This window comes from Petaurus breviceps, unplaced genomic scaffold, assembly GCF_028583685.1.
Source record: "Petaurus breviceps papuanus isolate PSGF00001 unplaced genomic scaffold, PetGlider_PUasm1.0 189, whole genome shotgun sequence".
Lineage (NCBI taxonomy): Eukaryota > Metazoa > Chordata > Mammalia > Diprotodontia > Petauridae > Petaurus > Petaurus breviceps.
The window spans coordinates 34,564,356-34,586,263 of record NW_027185809.1 but is presented as its reverse complement, the minus strand read 5'-3'; the positions used below and the strand labels follow the sequence as shown (position 1 = coordinate 34,586,263).

Sequence of the window (21,908 nt, the reverse complement as noted above, 5' to 3'; positions counted from 1 at the left end):
TCTTCTCCATCTCCTTTACCCCACTTCAGCTTCCTTTTGTTTGTTGTCTTCCCCTCTTGAATGTAAGATCCTTGAGGGTAGGAACTATCTTTTTTTTCTTTTTTACTTCTATGTGTATTCCCAGTGCTTAACACACCGTAAATGCCTGACACTTATAGTGTCTGGCACATAGTAAGCATTTAGTAAATATTTCTTGGCTGACTTTCTCTTCACATCTTTGTTTTCCCTTGAAAAACTTTTTCTGTTTTTTTTCAAGCAATACTTAATTCTTCCTGATGACGCAGAAAATGAAGAATACTTTTAATGTATTAGTAATGACCCCTATTCAAGGGGATCCAAGGTAGAACAAATGACATATCACAACATTTATATTCTCATCTAAACTGCCTGGTTTATAGGGAAGTGTTTTAGTGCATTTCTTGACCGAGTATACTTTTGATTTTTCTCCTATCTGGTGATCTTGTTGATTTTGAAAATCATGGCTGCTTCTGAGACTTTTCTCCACAGAAGTTTAACATATATATATATATATATATATATACATATATATATACACACACACATATATATATACATATACATATACATACAAAATACCTTTGTCCTTATAATGAACCCATGAACTGTGAAATGCTCAGTCTATTAGAGTCTATGAATTATGTGTAGAGGAGACTACTAAACTTGGGAAAGAAGTTAACTATTTAATTTTCTGTTATTAATATAGTTAAATAATTTACAGACTCATACTGAGTTGAAGAGAAGTCTCCACAGAGAAGCAAGAATTGATAAACATAAAATGAGAGAACTCAAAGCCAAAAGTGTCCTTGAAAACATGCCAAGGAATGATGGCAGGGAAGACTTTGAAACTGTGGAGCCTGATGTATCCATGAATGGAGAGATGGGTAAGTTGTCATTTTTCAATGAAACAAAATATTCCTAAACTGTTTTTAAACCTCATCAGGCAAGTTTCTGGTGGAAAAGAGACAACCAATAACTTTGGGCTACTCCTATTTCTGTACTTATGGAATTTATTAAGTCAGTTCTAATTATACAATTTGGGACTGAGAAGTAAAAGAGAGAAGCTTGTAAAACATAGTTGCAAAAGACCTTAATTTATTTAGTGTTTCAGTTGGTTTAGTATTACTTACTAAAAAATAGTTTAAACACATTGGAGGAAACAAGCAGAAAAATCTTCATTTATGATCCTTTTTGGAGGACAATTGGAGTTAAGTGACTTGCCCAAGGTCACCAGGATAGTTTTTGTGTTAAAGGTCTGAGGCCGAATTTGAACTCAGGTACTCCCGACTCCAGGGTTGGTGCTCTATTCACTGTGCCACCTAGCAGACCCTTTCATTTGTGATTAAAGAAAATGAAATACAAGAAAGTTTATTAGTGTACCTGAGGTTGCACAGAATGTTAATATATTGGAAATGGCTTTCCTGATTTCCCACAGAATGTTCTGCCATCCCCAACCCAGTCCAATCTAATTCAACTTAATCCAACAGGCATGTTTGATGAAACAGAAGTATTTCAAGTTTTCATGGGGAAATATCTCCAGACAAGCAAGAATAGTGACAAACACACCAGTAGCAGTCTATGAGAGAGACAGAGAGGGAGAGAGAGAGAGAGAGAGAGAGAGAGAGAGAATCCTAGGTTCTATTTTGGGTGATATCCCCTTTCTTATTGGCTGAGAGACTCCCACATGACTTTCAAGAGATAGAATGTCAGTATTTGCATAGTATCAGGGTATATGGGGGAGATTATGGAAATGGCAACTGTCTCTGTCACTTAGCTGAATTTGAAGACTTTAAAGACTTTTTAAAATTTTTTTAAATCTTGTTTTCCTTATTTTGCATTTCCTAGGAAAGGTAACCTCACATAGGGGATAGAGAGCTAACCTCTATCCCTTACTAGCTAGAGTCAGGAAAACTAACTTTGACACATACTAGACATACTATAGACTAAGACTATAAATTACAAATTAGTTGTGTATCTGAATTAATGATGGGATATCTGGATCCAGAAAAACCCACTTAGAATCTTCTAGAACCCTTGTGTTTACTATTTCACATGAGTTAATATTCTAAATTGATTCTATTCTGTCTTGGTTATCATCTTCCTCCATTTGGCAGAGAGAGATCAAGTGTATTCTGATAGAAATAGTTTCTAGGCTCTTCTGATCTCCTTGTTGTAGTGATTGTTTGACAGTGTTGCTAGTCTGTAATAGGGCCTAGTGGAACCCACTGATGGAGTTGACTCCATCTTTAAAGATCTTTGGATGAGAATAATTGCTGCTTCCTTTAAGAGGTAGAACCGGGGATGGGTAGGTGGCACAGTGAATAAAGTACTGACCCTGGAGTTGGGAGGACCTGAGTTCAAATCCAGTCTCAGACACAACACTTACTAGCAGTGTGATCTTGGGTAAGTCACTTAACCCCAATTGCCCTGTCTTCCCCCCTCCAAAAAAGGAAAAAAAAAATGGAACCAAAGATTAATAGTTTGCATTAGCCACTCAATTAAACTGAGTTATCCTGTCATTATACAAATAGTGGTTTCTTAGTCCTAATCTAAAGGCTTTTTCTCAATCTTTCTCTTTCTTGACTTCTCTGGAGCATTATCAGTCATCTTCCCCTAGATTCTCTCTCCTCTTTAGGTTTTCATGACATTGCTCCTCTCTCCTGGTCTTCCCTCGTATACGTCTTACTGTTCCTCTTCATTCTCCTTTGCCTGCTGATTTAACTAAGGCATGCCCAATAATGATGTATATCCTCCAAGGTCTAAGCTTGGCCTTCTCTCTTTCTCTCTCCTATGTCACTTGGTAATCTCATTAAATCCCACAGATTCAATTCTCATCTTTATGCAGATGATCCCCAGATATGTTGCTGCCTTTTGGACATTTCAGGCTGAATTCCTTTAGGTCTCTCATACTTACCATGTCAGAAATAAAACTCATCTTTCCCTGTCAACTCTCTCCTCCTCAAACTTTCCAAAACTACTGAGGACCCTTACCATTCTTTCAGTAACCCTTGCTTCCAAATTAAGTAGCATCCTCATTGCCTCATTTGTACTCACCCCACATACCCAATTTGTTATCAAGCTTTGTTTTCTCTACCTAGAGAATATATCCTACTCTCTAAACTCACTTACCTATCACCCTTGGGCAGACCTTCATCATGTTATATCTGTACAATAACAATAACTTCCTAGTTGGTCTCCCTACCTCATATCTATGCACTCCAATTCATCTTCCACTCAGTTACCAAAATACTCTATCTAAGAGTGTCATTCCTTCACTCGCTTTTTCCCACTTAATAAACTCCAATGGCTGCCTAGCATTTCCACAGGATCAAATGTAAAATCCTCTGTTTGGTGATTAAAGGCCTTTATAACCCAATCCCTTCTTCCCTTTCCAATATTCTTACACCTTACTCCCCTCCATGTACTCTATGATTCAATGACATTGGCTTCCTCACTGTTTCTTGCATATGACACTCATCTCCTGACTCCATGCTTTTAACTTGCTGACCCACGTACCTGATGGCTCTCTTCAAGTATTATCTATACATAGACAACTCTGAAACCTATATATCTGATTCTAATCTCTCTCTTGAACCCTAGTCTTGTATCCCCCAACTGCCCAATATACAATTGGGGACATCCTGCTACATGTCCAGTAGGCATCTCACACTCAACATGGCCAAAATATCCACTCTCTCTCATTTCCCTGTTTCTGTTGAGGTTACCAACATTATCCATCTAGTCATTCAGGTTCACAACATTGGAATCATTACTAACTCTTTCCTCTCATCCCTTATAATCCAATCGTTCCTGTCAATTCTAGCTCCCCAGTATCTCTCACATCTGGCCCCTTATTCTCACCCATACGGTCACTGCTCTAACTCAGACTATAATCATCTCTCACCTAAATTATTGCTACAACATTCTAATTAATTGGTCTACCACTCTTCATCTCTCCTTTCTCCAATGTATCCTTCACTCAGCTGCCTAAGTGATATTTTTAGGGCACAAGTCTGACTATGTCACTTTCCTGATAAAGCTCTAGTGGTTTCCTCTTGCCTCTGGGATAAAATATAAACTTCTCTGATTAGCATTTAAAACCCTTTTCAATCTGGTTCCAATCTTTCTAATCTAATTACACATTTCTATTCTTCACAAACTGCTAACTGGTTTACTTGTTATTCCACATACACAATATTCCACCTTCTGCTTCCATGCTTTTATATAAACTGTCCACTATGTTTGAAATCCATTTCCTCCTTCCAGCCACCCCAAAATTACCTTGACTCTTTCAAAGCTCAGCTCAGGTGCCACTTCTTACAGGAACCCTATCCAAACCTCAATGCCATTAATTCAGAAATTACTTTGTACCTACTTTACATATATTTTATATATGTAAAGAAGGGAATTTTTCAACATATATATCTATATGCACGTGTATCCCATATGTGTATATGCATACATGCATATGTGTGTTTGTGTATATATATATATATATATATACACAAACACACACACACATATATATATATATATATAGTTTTGCCCCAATAGAATGAGGACAAGATTATTTTTGTCATTATATCTCTAGTGAAGTATCTGACATATTAATATATAAAATATATTAATAAATGTGCATTGAATGAACAAATTAATGAATGAATCTAAATGACTTGTAAACAGACCTTCCATAGACACAATATTGACTATGTTGTATTGAATGCTAAAAGAACTTTGGTCTTTTTTTTTAGAAAATGCATGGAATAGAGAATTCATAAAATATCATGAATCGAGTGAAAATCATCCCAGGAATAATGGTGAATTGAGAAGATGGTTTCTCAAACAGCAGGTCCAAGATGAACTATTTTGGGACAGTTCTAGCACCAATTCAGATGAGTTGGGAAAAGAGGAAAGGAAACCCTGGACACTGGTGAGGACCAATACCGAAAGAATTTCACTCTTTGATGAGTTCTTTACTCAAGATTAAGAGAGCTACAAAGTTAACAGAACTATACAACAATCAGGATTTCACTGAGAGGAGGCAGCTAGCTGGTAGAATGGATAGAACCCCAGAACTGGATTTAGGAGAATCTGAGTTCAAATCCAACCTCAGTCACTTGACCGTGTTTGAGTAACTGTGTGATTTGGGCAAGTCACTTTAAACTTGATTGCCTCACCAAGGGGGGAAAAAGATTTCATCAGGAGCAGAAAGGGAAGAAGGGGGAAGTGAATTGAAAAATTCAATTATTTGTGATTCCACTACCTAGAACAGTGCCTGGAGAACAGTGCCTGACATATAGTAAGTGCTTAAAAAATACGTGTGGATTAATTGCTTACTTGTAACACTGATTCAAATCAATATGTAGACTATGATAAATTAAAAAAAAAAGTTGTTATTCTTTAAAATGGAGGCTTTTATGTCCCAAAGCATTATATCTATACCTCATTCAAGAAAAACTTATATAAAAAAGTAAAATACACAAATTAGAGGGTTGGTTATTCATATAATATTCTTTATTTTATTTATGAGAAATACAACTCTTCTTTTTTTGCTTTTTGGAGGGTAATTGGGGTTAAGTGACTTTCCCAAGGTCACATGGTTAGTTTTTGTGTTAAGTGTCTGAGGCCAGATTTGAATTCAGGTCCTCCTGAATTCAAGGCTGGTGCTCTATTCACTGCACCACCTACCCACCCCCACAATTAAAAAAAAATACCAAGATCATCTAGGAAACTTAGTGATTTGTTTTCATATAACTAACTATGGGACTTAATAAAGAGGTGCTTGGGAAACTACAGAAATTCTTAGTATGTTAGGAATTAAATTAAATAAGCACTAACCAAATGAAGTTAAAACAATTCTGAGAATATGATGGAGATCAATGGAGAACAAGAATTTTAGATCTAGAAGGGCTCTTAGGGATCATTTAATCAAGAGAAAAGTATTCAATTTACAAAAATTAAAGGCACAGGTAATTTGTAAAACATCTATTGTGAAAGCCAAAACCAGTTGCCTTCTCAACATCATGTGCCACAAGAGACTATATCTTATCAAGAAACATTCAAAAATTACTTTAAAAACTTTAAGGGGGGGCAACTAGGTGGTACAGTGAATAGAGCACTGGTCCTAGAGTCAGGAGGACCCGAGTTCAAATCCAACTTCAGACACGTGACACTTACTAGCTGTGTGACCTCGGGCAAGTCACTTAACATCAATTGCTTTGCCTACCCCCTCAAAAATCAAACTTGAAAAAAAAAACTTAACTGTTCATTTTGTGAAATATTCCAAAAAGAAATACAACCAAAAAACTTATTCTTGAAATTCATCAAATGAATATAAAAAGTTGTAACATTTAAGAAGAAACACCAGAACTGTAACTAGGATTTTTTTTTTCTTGGAGGCAAAACCAGTTGTGGGGAGGGGCTATTGTGCAGAGTATGATGTCAGGTCTATTTTCTCTGGGATAGGAGACCATTCAACCCTGATTCCTGGATTTTGTGGCAGAGTTAGACCTTAGGAGAGGTAAATTAACCGTCACTCCCACCCAAGAAAATATGTACTCTGTTGTAGAAAAAAAAACATCCATTCCTATATCCCTGAATAAGACCTCATTTGCCTTGTGATAACTGAAAAATATTTCTATCTGTTGATTAACACTAATTTATGCATCTATTTACTTGATTTTGTTACCTCTATGACTTTGTTATATCAATAACCTCCTTTTCTTAAAACTAAGAGATTAGTTAATTAGTGAATAATGAGCTGGACCAGGAGTCAAGAATGCCTGGGTTAAAATTCAGCTTCACATACTAGCTATATATATATATATATATGTCTGAAGAAGTTGATGGGGTTCTTGAGATCTATGTTTGTAAAATCAATTTGTAAACTCAATTTGTAACATCAGTAATGATGGGGTGCTTGGGATCTATGTTTGTAACATAAATTTGTAATACCACTTTGTAACATCAGCCTGTAAAACAAGTTTGTAAAATCATACCCCCCCCCCCTCCCAAAACCCTGTCACCCAACCCCTTCCCCCCCCCCCCAAGTTAGAATTATGCCTGACCAGCAACAACTATCTCAGCTTGGAACATTAACAAACTATTCCTATGAATCTTTCACTAAAATATCTATAAACATTCCAGCTTAGGCAACTATTATCTCCCTCTTGTGTAGTGTCCTGCTGCCCCCATGAACCCTTTGGTACCCTGTCTCTAGGTTGACTCCTTGGCTGCCTCAATGAATCCTTCAGGACCCTATCTCTGGGTTAACTCCTTAGCCTATTATCCCCTGAGTCTCGGTTAGCCTTGGTTCCCAGACATCAGTCTTGTCAAACATGACACTGATAGGTGGCAGACTGGGCACTTCATCAGCCCTTGACCGCTAGCTGACTTAGTGACCTTTCAAGCCTAAAACCACACCTCCAGGTAGCCCCCCCTTGGGCTTTTTCCCAGTGAATTATGGGCAATATGCCTGAGCAGTTACATAAAAAAATTCGAGTTCCTTTAAACACTGGCCCCACTTTAACTCGTCCCTAATCCCACCCTTAATCACCTAGTTAGCATAATTGGCAGGGGTTCTACTATGGATTATCCTATAAAAATCTTAATTTTACCCCTGTAAGGTTGCAGGTCCTCTAAAGGACTCTTGCTTGCTATATAGCCTAATAACCCTTGCCTGCTGTAAAGCATAAAATAAACTTATACAACTCTGACTCCAAGTCTGCTTGGGCCTATTGAATTCTTTCAAGACTGAGTCGCAGGCTTTCTGGTCTTAGGTAAGATCAGAGTTCCTGCTGAACCTATTGGGAGCCATCTCTCATCAAAGTCACTTCCTTAACCTCAATTTCATCTGTCCAACATGAATAATAATAATAATAATAATACATATAGTACATGACTTTTGTTAAGACTTGAAATCTAAAGTTCTATATAAATGTCAACCAGTATTATTTCTTTTTTGTACTGGCAGCTTCTCTTTGGGTTGCAACATGCATAGATTTCCTCTTTCCTAAAAAATATCCTCCCTTGACTCATGTAATGGGAATGCAAATTTGGAAGATCTTCCCTGACCCTAGGCTAAAGTGCCCCTGGAGCCTGGGGTGGGAGGCTTGTTTTTCAGTAGATACTTCTTGATTGGCCAGTGGGTCCAGAAGGTTGTTACATTCTCTGAGCCAGGAGAAGGCTATATAAGCCCTGATGTGTAGCTTTGTTTTGGGGGCTCACTTTGAGAAGTGTTCTGTGATTTGATATGGATTCTGGGAAGCCATTGTCCGGAGCCCCCCCGGCTTTGAAAAACCCAGATGTTGAAACCCAGATGTTGATTTCGTATGGATGTAATGGTTGGACAGTTTGGAAAGCTGTCTACTTGATCTGTTTCTGTCTTGATAATTCTGCCTGTATACTTTGAAGTTCGGGGTGCTGACCTTTTTCCCCTGAACAAGGTAAAGGATATATGGTCTGACTGATTAAAGTAAAGCTTGTTAACCCATTTTGAGTTGCTTTCCTTTATTAAAACAGATCCAAGAACCTGTATTGGCAGCAAATCCTGAGGACGCTTGGGGTGCTTGCTGCTACACTCATCTACTTTATGTAGCTGATTGAATCTACTTTATCTGCTTTATGGATAAAGGGATATCCTATCCCTTTACTACTATATTTATAGAAAGAACAACCTACATTTATCTACCTCTACTTCCTCTCCATACATTCATTCTTCAATCTCTTCCATTTTTTTCACCCATCTGAAACTCTGCTCTCTAAAGTCCTATTACTTCTGTGGTGGAAACAATATCTGAAGCTTTTGCTTTACCCAGAAGAGAGCAGTATTTTCTTTTCTTTAAAAGAAAATGGAAAGGGGGAAGCTAGGTGGTGCAGTTAGTAAAGCACCGGCCCTGGAGTCAGGAGGACCCGAGTTCGGTTCTGGCTCCAGACACTTAACACACACACAAAAATAACAACTAGCTGTGTAACCTTGGACAAGTTACTTGACCTCAATTGCCCACCAAAAGGCAAAAAAAAACAACAAAAAACAAAACTTCGGGGCAGCTCAGTGGCTCAGTGAATAGAGCACTGGCCCTGGAGTCAAGAGGACCTGCGTTCAGATCTGGCCTCAGACACTTAACACAAAAAATAGCCGTGTGACCTTGGACAAGTCACTTAACCCCAAGTGCCCTCCAAAAAAGCCAAAAAAAAAAGATAATGGGAAAAAGATAATGAAAACATCCTTGAGGATTAATTGGTTTAGGGGAATAAAAACTTGGTGTATTGATGTAATTTCTTGGTGCCTTTACTATAAAATTCAGGGCACAGGATCCTCCTAAAGCTGCTAACTTCAGACAATCATGAACAACACAAAGTCAGGGAAGCTGTGCCCAGTTGAATCAATGCTGTATCTTTGCTGAATACCCTTTCTCTGCTTTGAATATCCTTCCCTCAATATGGCTAAGTAAATCTTTTGTTAACTGTCAGATATTCTACAAGTGTATAATTTCATTTCTATCTAGAAATTGAGTTAACAGATCTGCATGAAGCAGGCCTGGACTATCATAACTTCTTTATCAACAAATTCAGTGGATCCTCCTTCCTGACATCTTTGCGGCATCTGACACTGTTGACCATCTCTTCCTTAGTGACTTGGTTTCTTTGGCTTTGATGGCTTTGTACTCCAATCATTTTCCAGTGTGTTACAGTGGAGCAAGTACTGTCTCTAGAGTCAGAAGATCCAGATTTAGATCTAGCTTCAGTTTTATCATCTATTAAATGGAGGATTGAACAGATATGATGTCCATCATATCTGACTTTTGAGGTCCCTTCTGAATCTAGATCAATATATCAACCTTACTAAGTATTCCTATCTCCGAATCTACTTTTCTTTCTTTTTTGTCAAATGCATTCCTTGAGTAGTCTCATCAGCTCTCTGGCTTTACTTATTTTCTCTATGTGATATGACTCCCAAATCCATAGCTTCACCCCCAGTTTCTCCCGCATTGGCTCTTCATCACATATTTCCAGCTGCCAATTAGATATATTCATCTGAATATCTCACAGGCAATAATGGAATGATGTCAGCCTGGAGCAAAGTCTCTTGTAGAGTGTGGTCCTGTGGTGTTCACTCTATTTGTAAATGACTGAATGATTGCACAGATGATATGCTTTTCAAATAAAGACAGCTAACAGGTTGGATTACAGAATCAGTATCAAAAAGATCTCCATAGACTAGAGGAATAGACTGAATCTAATAAGAAAAAATATTCATACTTCCAGGACCTATGATTCATTAGTATAAGTACTACTTTCTCACCTTGAAAATTCACTCTGTCCCTGTGACCTTCTCACCCTGGAAGATCCCTCTACTCCTTCATCACCATTCTCCCACTGGTGAGTTCCTTCTGCACCTTCTACTTAAAGGAAGGGTCTAAGCCAGCCATCTTTCTCCACTCCTCTCCCAGCTCTGCTTCTGATTCCCATTTTCTAGCTTCCCTTTATGTATTATCTTCTAGACTAGAATGTAAGTTTGTTGAAAGTAGAGATTTTGTTTTGGTTCGTATTTATATTCTTAGTACTTAGAACAAAGCCTGACACATAGTAAGCATTCAATAAAAGCTTGATGATTTGACTGATGCAGGTCATAATCCTTCTATGACTTAGTAGAGATTGTTTATTGTCAAGAAATTCATCACTTTGTGGCTAACCTGGTGATCAGCCCATTTGACTTTGCTGGTCTGTTCTTTGGGTGATAGGCATGCAATTCTTTGTTTTTTTCTCTTTGGAGTGGGGAAGGCAAGGCAGTTGGGGGTTAGTGACTTGCCCAAGGTCACATGACTAGCAAGTGCTAAGTGTCTGAGGTCGAATTTGAACTCAGGTCCTCTTGACTCCAGGGCCAGTGCTCTATTCACTGCACCACCTAGCCGACCCAATAGATATACATTCTTCCATAGAGCTCACACTTAATGCCTTCAGATCTTGGTTGGACTTGATAAAGTTTGTGATCCATTGCCATAACCTTAGGCATGGCTTCATGACATGATGAGGGATCAGAGTAGAATCTAGTAGAAGTGAAAGTTATACTTAAAAATGTAAAGTACATGGGTGGCTAGGTGATGCAGTGAATAGAGCACCAGCCCTGGAGTCAGGAGGACCTGAGTTCAAATCCAGCCTCAGACACTTAACACAAAAACTAGCCATGTGACCTTGGGCAAGTCACTTAACACCAATTGCCCTCCAAAAAGAAAAAAAAAGTAAAGTACTACCTAGAGGTTCAAAAAAACCAACTGTACAAGAGTTAGGGGAGGCAGGGCTAGAAAATAATTTGTGTGAAAATAATCTCTAGTTTCATTAGGGCATTAAAAGCTCAATTTGAGTAAAAAATATGAACTCTAAAAAAAATTTATTCAAAGTTTTGAGTTCTAAATTCCATCCCTTTCTCTCCTCCCCTCTCCCTGAAATGGTAAGCAATCAGATATAGGTTATAAATGTGCAATGGTATAAAACATTTCCATAATAGGAATTTTTGATAATAATAGAATGCCATACCTGGAGTCAGGAAAATCTGAGCTCAAATCCAGTCTTTTTTTTTTTAAGCAATTGGGGGTTAAGTAACTTGCTCAAGGTTACACGGCCAGTTATTTCTGGGTGTGGTGCTGAGTATCTGAGCCCGGATTTGATCCAGGTCATCCCGACACTGGAGCCGGTGCTCTTACTCGCTGAGCCACCTGGCCACCCCTAAGCAATTGGGGTTAAGTAACTTGCTCAAGGTTACACAGCCAGGTGTTTCTGGGTGGGTGCTAAGTGTCTGAGCCCGGGATTTGATCTCCAGGTCTTCTCAACACTGGAGCCAGTGCTCTTACTCGCTGTGCTACCTGGCCGCCCCCAAATCCAGTCTTATACACTTTCTAGCTCTGTGACCCTGGGCAAGTCACTCCACCATCTGCCTCAGTTTCCTCAACTGTAAAATGAGGATCATAAAAGCACCTACCTCCCAGGGTGTAGTGAGGACCAAATGAGATAATACTTGTAAAGTGCATAACACAGTGCCTGTCACAAAGAAGGCATTTAATAAATGTTTGTTTTCCACTATCCACATCTAGAAGAAGAACCATGAAGTCTGAATGCAGATTGAAGCAGACTATTTGCTTTCTTTTTTGTTTCTTCTTTCTCATGGTTCCTCCCATTGGTTCTAATTCTTCCTTGCAACATGGCTAATATGAAAATATGTTTAATATGAATATATATGTAGAGCCTATATCAGATTGCATGCTATCTTGGGGAGGGAGGAGAGGAAGGAGAGGGAAAAAATTTAGATCTCAAAATCATACAGAAGTGAATGGTGACAACTAAAAATAAATAAATGCATTTATTAAGATATAAATAAACTTAAGCAAATAAAAATGCGTGTTGTCTTTCTTTCAGAAAATATCTAGTGATCTTCATCTATATTCATAGAGAAGTAGTGTTAAGAAGTGACGGTCTGGTTATATTCTACTGAGTTAGACAACTTCTTTACCTCTGGGGACAACGTATCAGGAAAGACATTGATAAACTTTCACATTTCCAGAGGATAGAAATGAGAACATTGAGAGGAAAACATGCCACAGAGGGCTTATTTGAAGGAATTTAAAATGTTTAGTTTGAAGGAAAGGAGACTTGATGATTGGAAGTAATGTAAGGGCTGGGGAATATGCACTGTCTTTTAATCTCTTTCTGCATTTGCATATAGAACCTTGCAGGTGGCAGGTTTTTCTAGCCTTTCTTTGGTAGTACTAGGATACAGTTGGCACATTTGAAGACAAGCAAGTAGTAGCCGCAAAGAGAGGCACAAGACAGACCCTTGCTTACTGTAATCTGAAACTGATGGGACCTCATTGCAGTACTAGTACAGTATCCAGTGGACATTGGACAACTCCATCACAGGCTAGTGTCTTGCTTGCTGACAAGGATGCTAACTCTGCTGCTGACTGGTTCCCTTTCTTTTTCTTTTCTTTTTTTTCCTTTTTCTTTTTGGAGGGGGGAAAGTAGGGCAATTGGAGTTAAGTGACTTGTCCAAGGTCACATGGATGGTTTTTGTGTTGTTTGTGAGGCCACATTTGAACTCAGGTCTTCCTGACTCCAGGGCCAGTGCTCTATTCACTGCACCCCCTAGCCATCCCTGGTTCCCCTTCTGGTTGCACATGGTTGTTCAACTGAGATTTTGCCCTCAAAATCTGGTTAAGATTGAACCCCATTGGCAACAAAGAAAGAAACTGGAAATGGTATGGGCTCCAATGGTAGCAGGCAATAGAGTGGGCAGTAAAGTGCATCCCATCAGAGTGGGGACTATATAGTAGCAGCAAAGATGGTGCAAGGTAGCCTCTCACCTACTATAATTTGAAATTGATGGAACCTCATCACATTGTTACTAGTACAGTATCCAGTGATCATTTGATAATTCCATCATAGGCAGGGCTTAGAGAACTAAGAGCAGGTGTCTTGCTTGCTGGTGAAGGAGGAGAGTCAAAAGTATCCATTTGGCTCCAGTGGAAAGATGGGAACATTCCCTCAGCAAAGGCCTCTAAGGGGACGCAGAGCTGACATTTCTTCTCAATGGTGTTCTCAGGGAGAGGAGGTTTTGGCTGGTAGATCAGGGAACACTAAGTGGGTGACATTACACATTTTTGGCATTGACCCTGAAAAAGGCTATATACAATGAGCTCTTAGCTATCTTTTTTTTTTGCTTTTTGGAGGGCAGTTGGGGTTAAGTGACTTGCCCAAGGTTACATGGCTAGTAAGTGGTAAGTGTCTGAGGCCAAATTTGAATTCAGGTCTCTTAGCTATCTTTTTAAAGATGACCTGCTGACCTGAGATGAGGATCAGTGCCTATGCAAAAATGTCATCGTCTGCAATGTAGTCCTTATGCTCTTGGTTGCTGCTCTGTCTCATTACTTTTGCTTTCCATAGGGAAGCCCTCTGTGCAAAGATCTGGCATTGCCTGACAATTGGACCAAATGATTAAGATCCAATTAAGTCTTTGGGGTAGTTTCAATACTATTTACCTTTATTTTAATTTTTTTATTTAACAGTCATTATTTACTCTCCCTCCCATTCCCCTTCACACTGGATGGGAGGGAGGACAAAACAAAACAAAACAACAACAAACCATTGTAATAAATTCACACACTGGCCATGTCAAAAATGTCTATGCTTTATTTTGCCTACCAAATCCACCACTTCTCTGTGCAGAAGTGGGTAACATTTTTCATCACTAGTACTTTGGAACCATGGCTAGTCATTGTATTGACTAAGGGAAAAACTAGCCTAACCTTTGTGGGTACATCATGCAATGGAGATAAATAGTTTCATGTATAATTCTCTTTTTCTGCTCTTCCTCATGTAAGATCATGTTTACATTTACTGGTGTTCAAGTCCAGAATAAGAACATTTAAAAATTACAAATAAAGAAATGACTAAATGGATATCTTCCACTTCTAGACTCTCACCATTCCATGCTGCCCCATGGTGACCATCTTCCTCAACTTCTCCCTGAAGGAATATTCGACTCTGCTGCTGGTACCACCCTGGGCTCTCATAGGCGAGCCTTCACCTTATGTGACCCAGCACCAGGCCTCCACACTACACCAAAACCATTTCCAACTCTCCTTTCTATGTCCCCTTTATGTATTGTTGCTCTCCTTCATTAGATTATAATCTTCTTGAGGGAAAGGACTTCCTTGCCCATTTGTGTTTGCATCCCCAGTATTTAGCAAAGTATTGTTGTATGCCTGTTAAATCTGAACAGTATACCAGCTCCATGCCAGGAAACTGAATCGCCACATTTGAATTGTCTTCTGAAGATTCTGAATATCACCTGGCAGACACTGAGATCCTTTCTTGAACTAAACTGTCAAGCATTCAAACTCTGCTTCAGAGAGCACAACTCTGGTGGACTTGTTCCATTGTTCAAATGCGAAGTGTACACTTGTCCAAAAGAATATTTTATGGAGAACCCACACAGGGCAAGGGCACTCTCAAGGTTTCTCTTAAGAACTTTGGAATTGATTGTGTGACATGGGAGACACTGGTGCAGGACCACCCAGCATGGCGCGTCCTCCTTAGAGAAGGTGCTGTGTTCTATGAGCAAAGCCGAATTGAGGTAGCTCAAATGAAATGCGCGATGCTCAGATTTTGAGAATCCGCCCCAAATGTCCACATGGTCTATTTGTGCCTGACCTGTGGTAGAGCATTCCAAGCCTGCATTGGTCTGATCAGCCACAGTCAGACACACTATAACTTGACTCTAACATAGTGATGTCGCTTTGGTCCTCTGAGAATGAAGGACAACAACCAACCAATAAACCAACCATTTATTAGCAAAGTCCTTGGAACATAGTAAGTGCTTAAATAAATGCTTTACCTTCCAACTTCTCCAAATATAATATATTCTATTTTAAAGGAACAAAGTTGAGCTAATTTTAACTAACGTCAATATAGAAGACTCAAATTTATATCTCTATTTCAATCTTTCCTCTTTAATTACATGTCTGTATCTCCATATTCTTATATGATATCTCCATTTGGATGTTCCATTGATGGAACCCAACATGTTCAAAGCCAAGCTGATTGTCTTTTCTCTTAAATCTAATCTCTTTGAATTCACCATTTGTATCTGTGATACCACTACATACTTTCCCATATTTGAAACATTGTGATTATCTTTGACTCTTCCCTGTTCTTCACATATCATAGGATAAGGTATAAAGGCACATCCATTCAGCCATCATAACCTCTCCCTCAACCATCCCCTCTTTTCCACTCCCATTGCCCCCAACCTAGTACTGGAATTTGTTACCACCTTACTAGGCTATTGCAATAGTTTCTAAACCATACTTTCTCCTCTCTAGTCTATGTCTGTCCTTAATATCATTGACAGAATGATCACCTTATTCATACATCTGACTGTGTTACTCCTTGGTTCAAGTATAGCTACCAAGTAAAGGCAAAATGCCTTTGTTTGACATTCAAGGTCTTGCATAGTCTATTAACTTTCTAGTCTTCTCTCATATTACTCCTTTCCATTTTCATATGACTTTACACTCTAGCCAACTTCAATTAATCTCTATTCTGGGAGCATGTTCTATATTTCCCTGCCTCCATGCCTTTTATTACCCCTGCACTCCATGCCTAGAATACACTCCATCCTTCTATTTGCTGCTGAATTTCTTATGTTCAGTCATTTTAGTTGTATCCAACTATTTGCAACCCTATTTGGGGTTATCTTGGCAAAGATACTGGAATAGATTGCCATTTCCCTCTCTAGCTCATTTTACAGATGAGGAAATTGAAGTAAACAGGGTTAAGTGACTTGCAGAAGATCACACAGTCAGTAATTGTCTGAGGCCATATTTGAACTCAGGAAGATGAGTCTTCTTGACTCCAGGCCTGGAACTCTATCTATTGGCAGCCCTTAGGAAGCTGAATTTCTATCCATCCTTTGAAGTTCACTCTCAATACCCCGCTCTTATGTATTACCTGGTCCCCCATCAGTAATAACTTTAGCCCTTGGATATAACACAGTTTTGTTTCACTACTTTCAAATGTACTTAGCATATAACATTATGAATTATTGTTGTATGCAGTTATGTTACTCCCTGTAGACTATAAGCTACAGGAAGGCAGAAACTGAGTCTGAAGCAAGATTCTCATCTTCTTACAGCATGTGGCTACAGCTACATGTAGCTGTAGAATGTAAATGTTTATTGTTAGTGTCATAACCACTTTTTAGGATTGGTGTGATGAATGTGGTATGTTAACTCTAAAAGTATAATACATCTATAAGCAGTTGATGGTACAAGCAAGCTAGGCAAGCTGTGCTGTCATTCATGCATTGGGCTGAGACCTACAGAATACACTAGGGAAATTCGCTCCCCTCCCTTCTTTGTAGTAACATGTATTTCACCCAGCTCATCCTTCTTTGAGGGGCAAAGCTTATTGTTAAAAACCCTGGAGACCAACAAATAGGCCAAGCAGATCTTTTAATGTGGAAACAACATGATCCATGTTCTGCCTTCTTGTAGCCTGGGACTCTTTATTGGTTTATGCTTCAGAAGGATTCTGGTCCTGAATAATATTTTCTTTCTCCCTCTGTGACACCTGAATATTCTTTTAAATATATAGCTTGAGTTTTTTGGTCAGCAAAGTACAACTTTGGGTTGAAAAAACCTCTAAGCCTAAATCTGCTTCCCTTTTTTTTTTCTTTTTGAAATTTTATTTTATTTTTAATTTATGGAAAAAGCATTTCCATAACATATTACAAGTAAGAAAAGATGATTATACATAAAACTGCAAATCTACTATGCACAACTTGCTATTCCTTTCAAATATGCAACAAAAGTATCATGTAAATTTATTTTTTCCCTTCCCCTCCCCCTCCAGATGGCTACCATTATATATCTAAAGAAGTGTGTGTCTGTATACATATACATACACACATAAATATATATATAATTATTCTATTCATATCTCTATTTATTAGTTCTTTCTTTGGATGCAGATAGCATCTTGTTCCATATACCTTTATAGTCCCATATAGTTCTTTTTTTTTTTTTGGAGGAGGGAAAGCAGGGCAAGGCAATTGGGGTTAAGTGACTTACCCAAGGTCACACAGCTAGTAAGTGTGTTAAGTGTTTGAGGCCAGATTTGAACTCAGCTCCTCCTGACACCAAGGCAGGTGCTCTATTCACAACACCAGCTAGCTGCCCCTTCATAGAGTTCTTAAAACAATATTGCTGTTACTGTATACAGTGTTCTCTTGGCTCTGCTCATTTCTGCTTCTCTCTTAGGGTTTTGTCCTCACTCGAATCCCAATCCTAGTATCCAAGTAGGCAAAACTGATACAGATTCAAATGGCCATTTGAATTTTAACACATGGTGAGAAAACACTTAATACCATTCTCCTCTAGGGAGCAGATAAAGAAAGGATATATAATGAGTGTTTACATCCTTCTTGACATCTCTGTAGTCTTTTACACTCTCAGTCACCCACTTCTCCTTGGTAATCTCTTCTCTCTTTAGTTTTTTTTTCTGCTTTTTGGAGGGCAGAAGGCAGGGCAATTGGGGTTAAGTGACTTGCCCAAGGTCACACAGCTAGTAAGTGTTAAGTATATGAGGCCAGATTTGAACTCAGGTCTTCCTTAACTCCACAGCCAGTGCTCTATTCACTGCACCAATGACCTCTGCTCAGTAGCCTTTGTTGGCTCATCATTTGGGTCATGGCCACTAACTGCAGGTATACCTCAGGGCTCTCTTCTGGACCTTCTCCTCTCTATACTATTTCATTTGGTAGTCTCATCAATTTTTTTTTAAAGCAATGGGGGTTAAGTAACTTGCTCAAGGTTACACGGCCAGGTGTTTCTGGGTGGGTGCTAAGTGTCTGAGCCCGGGATTCGATCTCCAGGTCTTCTCAACACTGGAGCCGGTGCTCTTACTCGCTGTGCTACCTGGCCGCCCCTTTTCTTTTTCTTTTTGAGGGGGGAGGGTAGGGAAATTGGAGTTAAGTGATTTGCCCAAGGTCATAATGGCTAGTTAGTGTTAAGAGTCTGAGGCTGGATTTGAACTCAGGTCCTCTTGACTCCTGGGCCACCTAGCTTCCCTGTTCCCTATTCCCTGTGCCACCTAGCTTCCCTAATCTCATCAATTTCTATGACTTCTGTTATCATCTTTATGGTAATGATTCCCAAGTCTACTTATCCAGCCCTATCCTCTCTGCTGACTCCTGATATCTCCAGCCTCAACTGCCTTTTGATATCTTGAGCTGGATGTCATAGTCTCTAGTCCTTCATACTTCCTTCTTCATGTCTCATCACTTACTTGACTTTTCTACCTACTACAAGCCTCCTTTAAGGTCAAGGTTAAGAAAATGTTTTAGCTAATTTGCCCTCAAAGTTTGTAATCCTTAAAAATTTAAAAAACACTAGAAAGTGACTAGGCCACCTTCAGCAAATGCTGACCCATCTCAATTTTATTCAGTATAATATAAGTATATTCAATACATATATATATACATATATACATGCATGCATACATATATAAACACATTTCTATGTATGTGTGTATAAACACTTTTCTGAGGAGCTCCAAAAGGTGTTCTACATTTATCTGAGTCTCTTATTGTGATAAACAAAATGTAATAACTTTCCATAGTTTTAAATTTCTTGGTCTAGATCTCAAGAAAGGATTTTCTGAATTCTGAATATTCAGTTTCACTAATAATCTCCAAGTCCCTTTTGGGTTCCCAATGATGATGGTGTTTGATAAGTGGCTTTCCCAGAAATTAAAGAAGTCACTGTCATACAGGAACAGAGAAAATGAATCTCCTCACATACTTCCCTGAGACTTACACTAGATGACAGTCCCTTTCTATAATTAGGACAAAAGCTATGGTTCCTCTGCCACCCCACTCCCCAGATAGAATATGCTTTTTCCTTTTGAAAAAATAGTCTTGGAACTGAGAAATGTGAGGTTATGTATACAATTTAATTAGACAAAAAAAACCCATATCAGGTGCATTCAGTATCCTTCAAAACAGTCCTATGGAGAGGCTCTGTCAGAGCTTCTGCCAATTATCAAATATAGTTGGTTCAAGCTTTTCTTCTCAAATCATCTTCAGAGTCTGTTTAAGAACCACACAAGAAAAACTCTGATTACTCTTGGATGTTTCCACTATGTTCTTTTTCCTCTTTTGTCTGCCCCATTCCTAGTAGGATTTTACTTGCTCCCCATCCTTTTCCTAATTAAGTCCTTTGAAAAACACATAGCAGAATGGTCCTTATTAATATGTCATCAATCATTTGATGTGATTTGAAAGATATGGAGAAGACCATCTTGATTTCCCCTTTGCTAGTTTGCCACTTTATGGAAGTCCTATCATTAAATATTTGTTCCTTTGGCAAAAGACTCTGGGACATCTAAATCTTGGAGGGAGTAACAACATGGGAGAAATTTTGCATTGTTTCTAGCCATTCACATCTCATTATGAATTAATAACAATCATACATTTATAAAGTATATTGATCACCTAAACATTTTGTATACATTCTCTCATTTTTTCTTCATAATAACACTATGAGGTATGTAGAACAATTATCATTATCTTGCTTATACAGAAGAAGAAAATGAAGTTCTGAGAGGTGTGATCATAAAATTAGAGCTGGAAGGAATTTTAGAGTTCATCTAATCTGCCATATTTTACAGAAAAAGAAACTGAGGATGAGAAAGGTAAAGTAACAATTACACTTTGTTATCCTAACTCCAAGTCCAGTTAGAGACCTTAGCTTATGATGGTACATCAGAGTTTTGATGGGAAAAGAAAACAAAGAAGAAAGGTTGAATAGGAAAGAAGAAGTAGAAAAAGAATGAAATAACCCAGAGATGTTTGTTTGTGTGTTGGGTATGAAAATATTTGTGTACCACATATCTTAGAAAAGAAAGGAAACAACTCTTAGTCAAGATGGCAGAGTAGAAACAGAACTTCTACGGGGCTCCAGCTCCCACCTCCTCCAATTCATGTAAAAAATGACTCTAGACAAACTTTGGATCTACAGAACCCACAAAACTACACAGAGAAGCTAACCTCCCACTGAGGACAGCCCAGCAGGCCAGTAGCAAGCAGCTAGCACAGCACTCTGGAGCCGACCCCAGCCCCACTGGCGAGCCAGAGGTTTTAGCCTCAGGGTGGACCTGACCAGCTGCTGCCTGGAGGTGGCATCACCAGCAGTTGTGGCAGTTTCCAGAATTATCAACCCATAGATGCCAAGGACAAAGTAAGAGTTCAGTGCATTGTGGACTTTGGGACCTGGGAATTCACAGTGTGATCCAGCCTTTGCCCCCATGGTGAGAAGTGACTGGGGAGCTATGGCTGTGCAGCCACTGCCTCGTGGTTGCTTCAGAGCTCCTGGTCTGCAGATGGCAGGGGGACCAAGTGACCAGTCTGAGGAGTAGTCGCTCTTGCTTTAACCTGCTTGCATCTGGATAGCTGTCTAGGGTGGAGATCCTGGGGTGAGTGAGAAGTCTGCCAGAGAATGTGGAGGCTTCAGAGGGGCACCCAACTAATACCTCCAGCAGCTGCAAAAATTCCAGCATTTGGAATAAAGTTCCCACTTCTGGTAGCAGAGTTCTACTGTGGCAAAAGGCTCAAAAGTCAAATAATTGAGTGTCAACATGAGGAAGAAAACCAACTTTACACTCCTATTTGGGGGACAAAAAGGATCAAAGCATAGAACAGGAGGAAGATGATGAAGTCAGAACTCCTGCATCAAAAGCTTCCAAGAAAAATATGAGCTGGTTACAGGCCATAGAGGAGCTTGAAAACAATTTTGAAAATCAAATAAGAGAAGTGGAGGAAAAATTGGGAAGACAAATGAGTACAATGCAAGAAAATTATGAAATGAGAGTCAACAACCTAACTGAAGAAAATAATACCTTAAAAAATATACTAACTCAAATGGCAAAAGAGGCTCAAAAAGGCAATGAGGAGAAGAATGCCTTAAAAAGCCAAATTTGCCAGATGGAAAATGAATATCAAAAGTTCACTGAAGAGAATCATTTCTTCAGAACTAGATTGGAGTAAATGGAAGCTAGTGACTTCATGAGAAATCAAGACACTATTAAACAGGTCTAAACAAATGATAAAATATAAGGCAATGTGAAATATCTCACTGACCTGGAAAATAGATCCAGGAGAGATAATTTAAAAATTATTGGACTACCTGAAAGCCATGATAAAAAAAAATAACCTAGCAATCATCCTTCAAGAAATTCTCAAGGAAAATTGCCTTGATGTTTTAGAATCAGAGGGCAAAATGAGGTTGAAAGAGCCCACCAATCACTTCCTGAAAAAAGATCCGAAAAAGAAAACTCCT

At 38.9% G+C, this 21,908-nt stretch overlaps 1 protein-coding gene across 1 annotated transcript in view; it reads left to right on the top strand.

Moving 5' to 3' along the window:
• Positions 1-7,025, top strand: part of CCDC198 (coiled-coil domain containing 198) — a 58,845-nt gene extending 51,820 nt beyond the window's left edge. Inside the window, exons 3-4 of the mRNA XM_069091705.1 lie at positions 725-902; positions 4,770-7,025. Coding sequence (XP_068947806.1) covers positions 725-902; positions 4,770-5,005 — 414 coding nt within the window. The 3' untranslated portion in view covers positions 5,006-7,025. The remainder of the gene's footprint in view (positions 1-724; positions 903-4,769) is intronic.
• Positions 7,026-21,908: the final 14,883 nt, after the last annotated feature.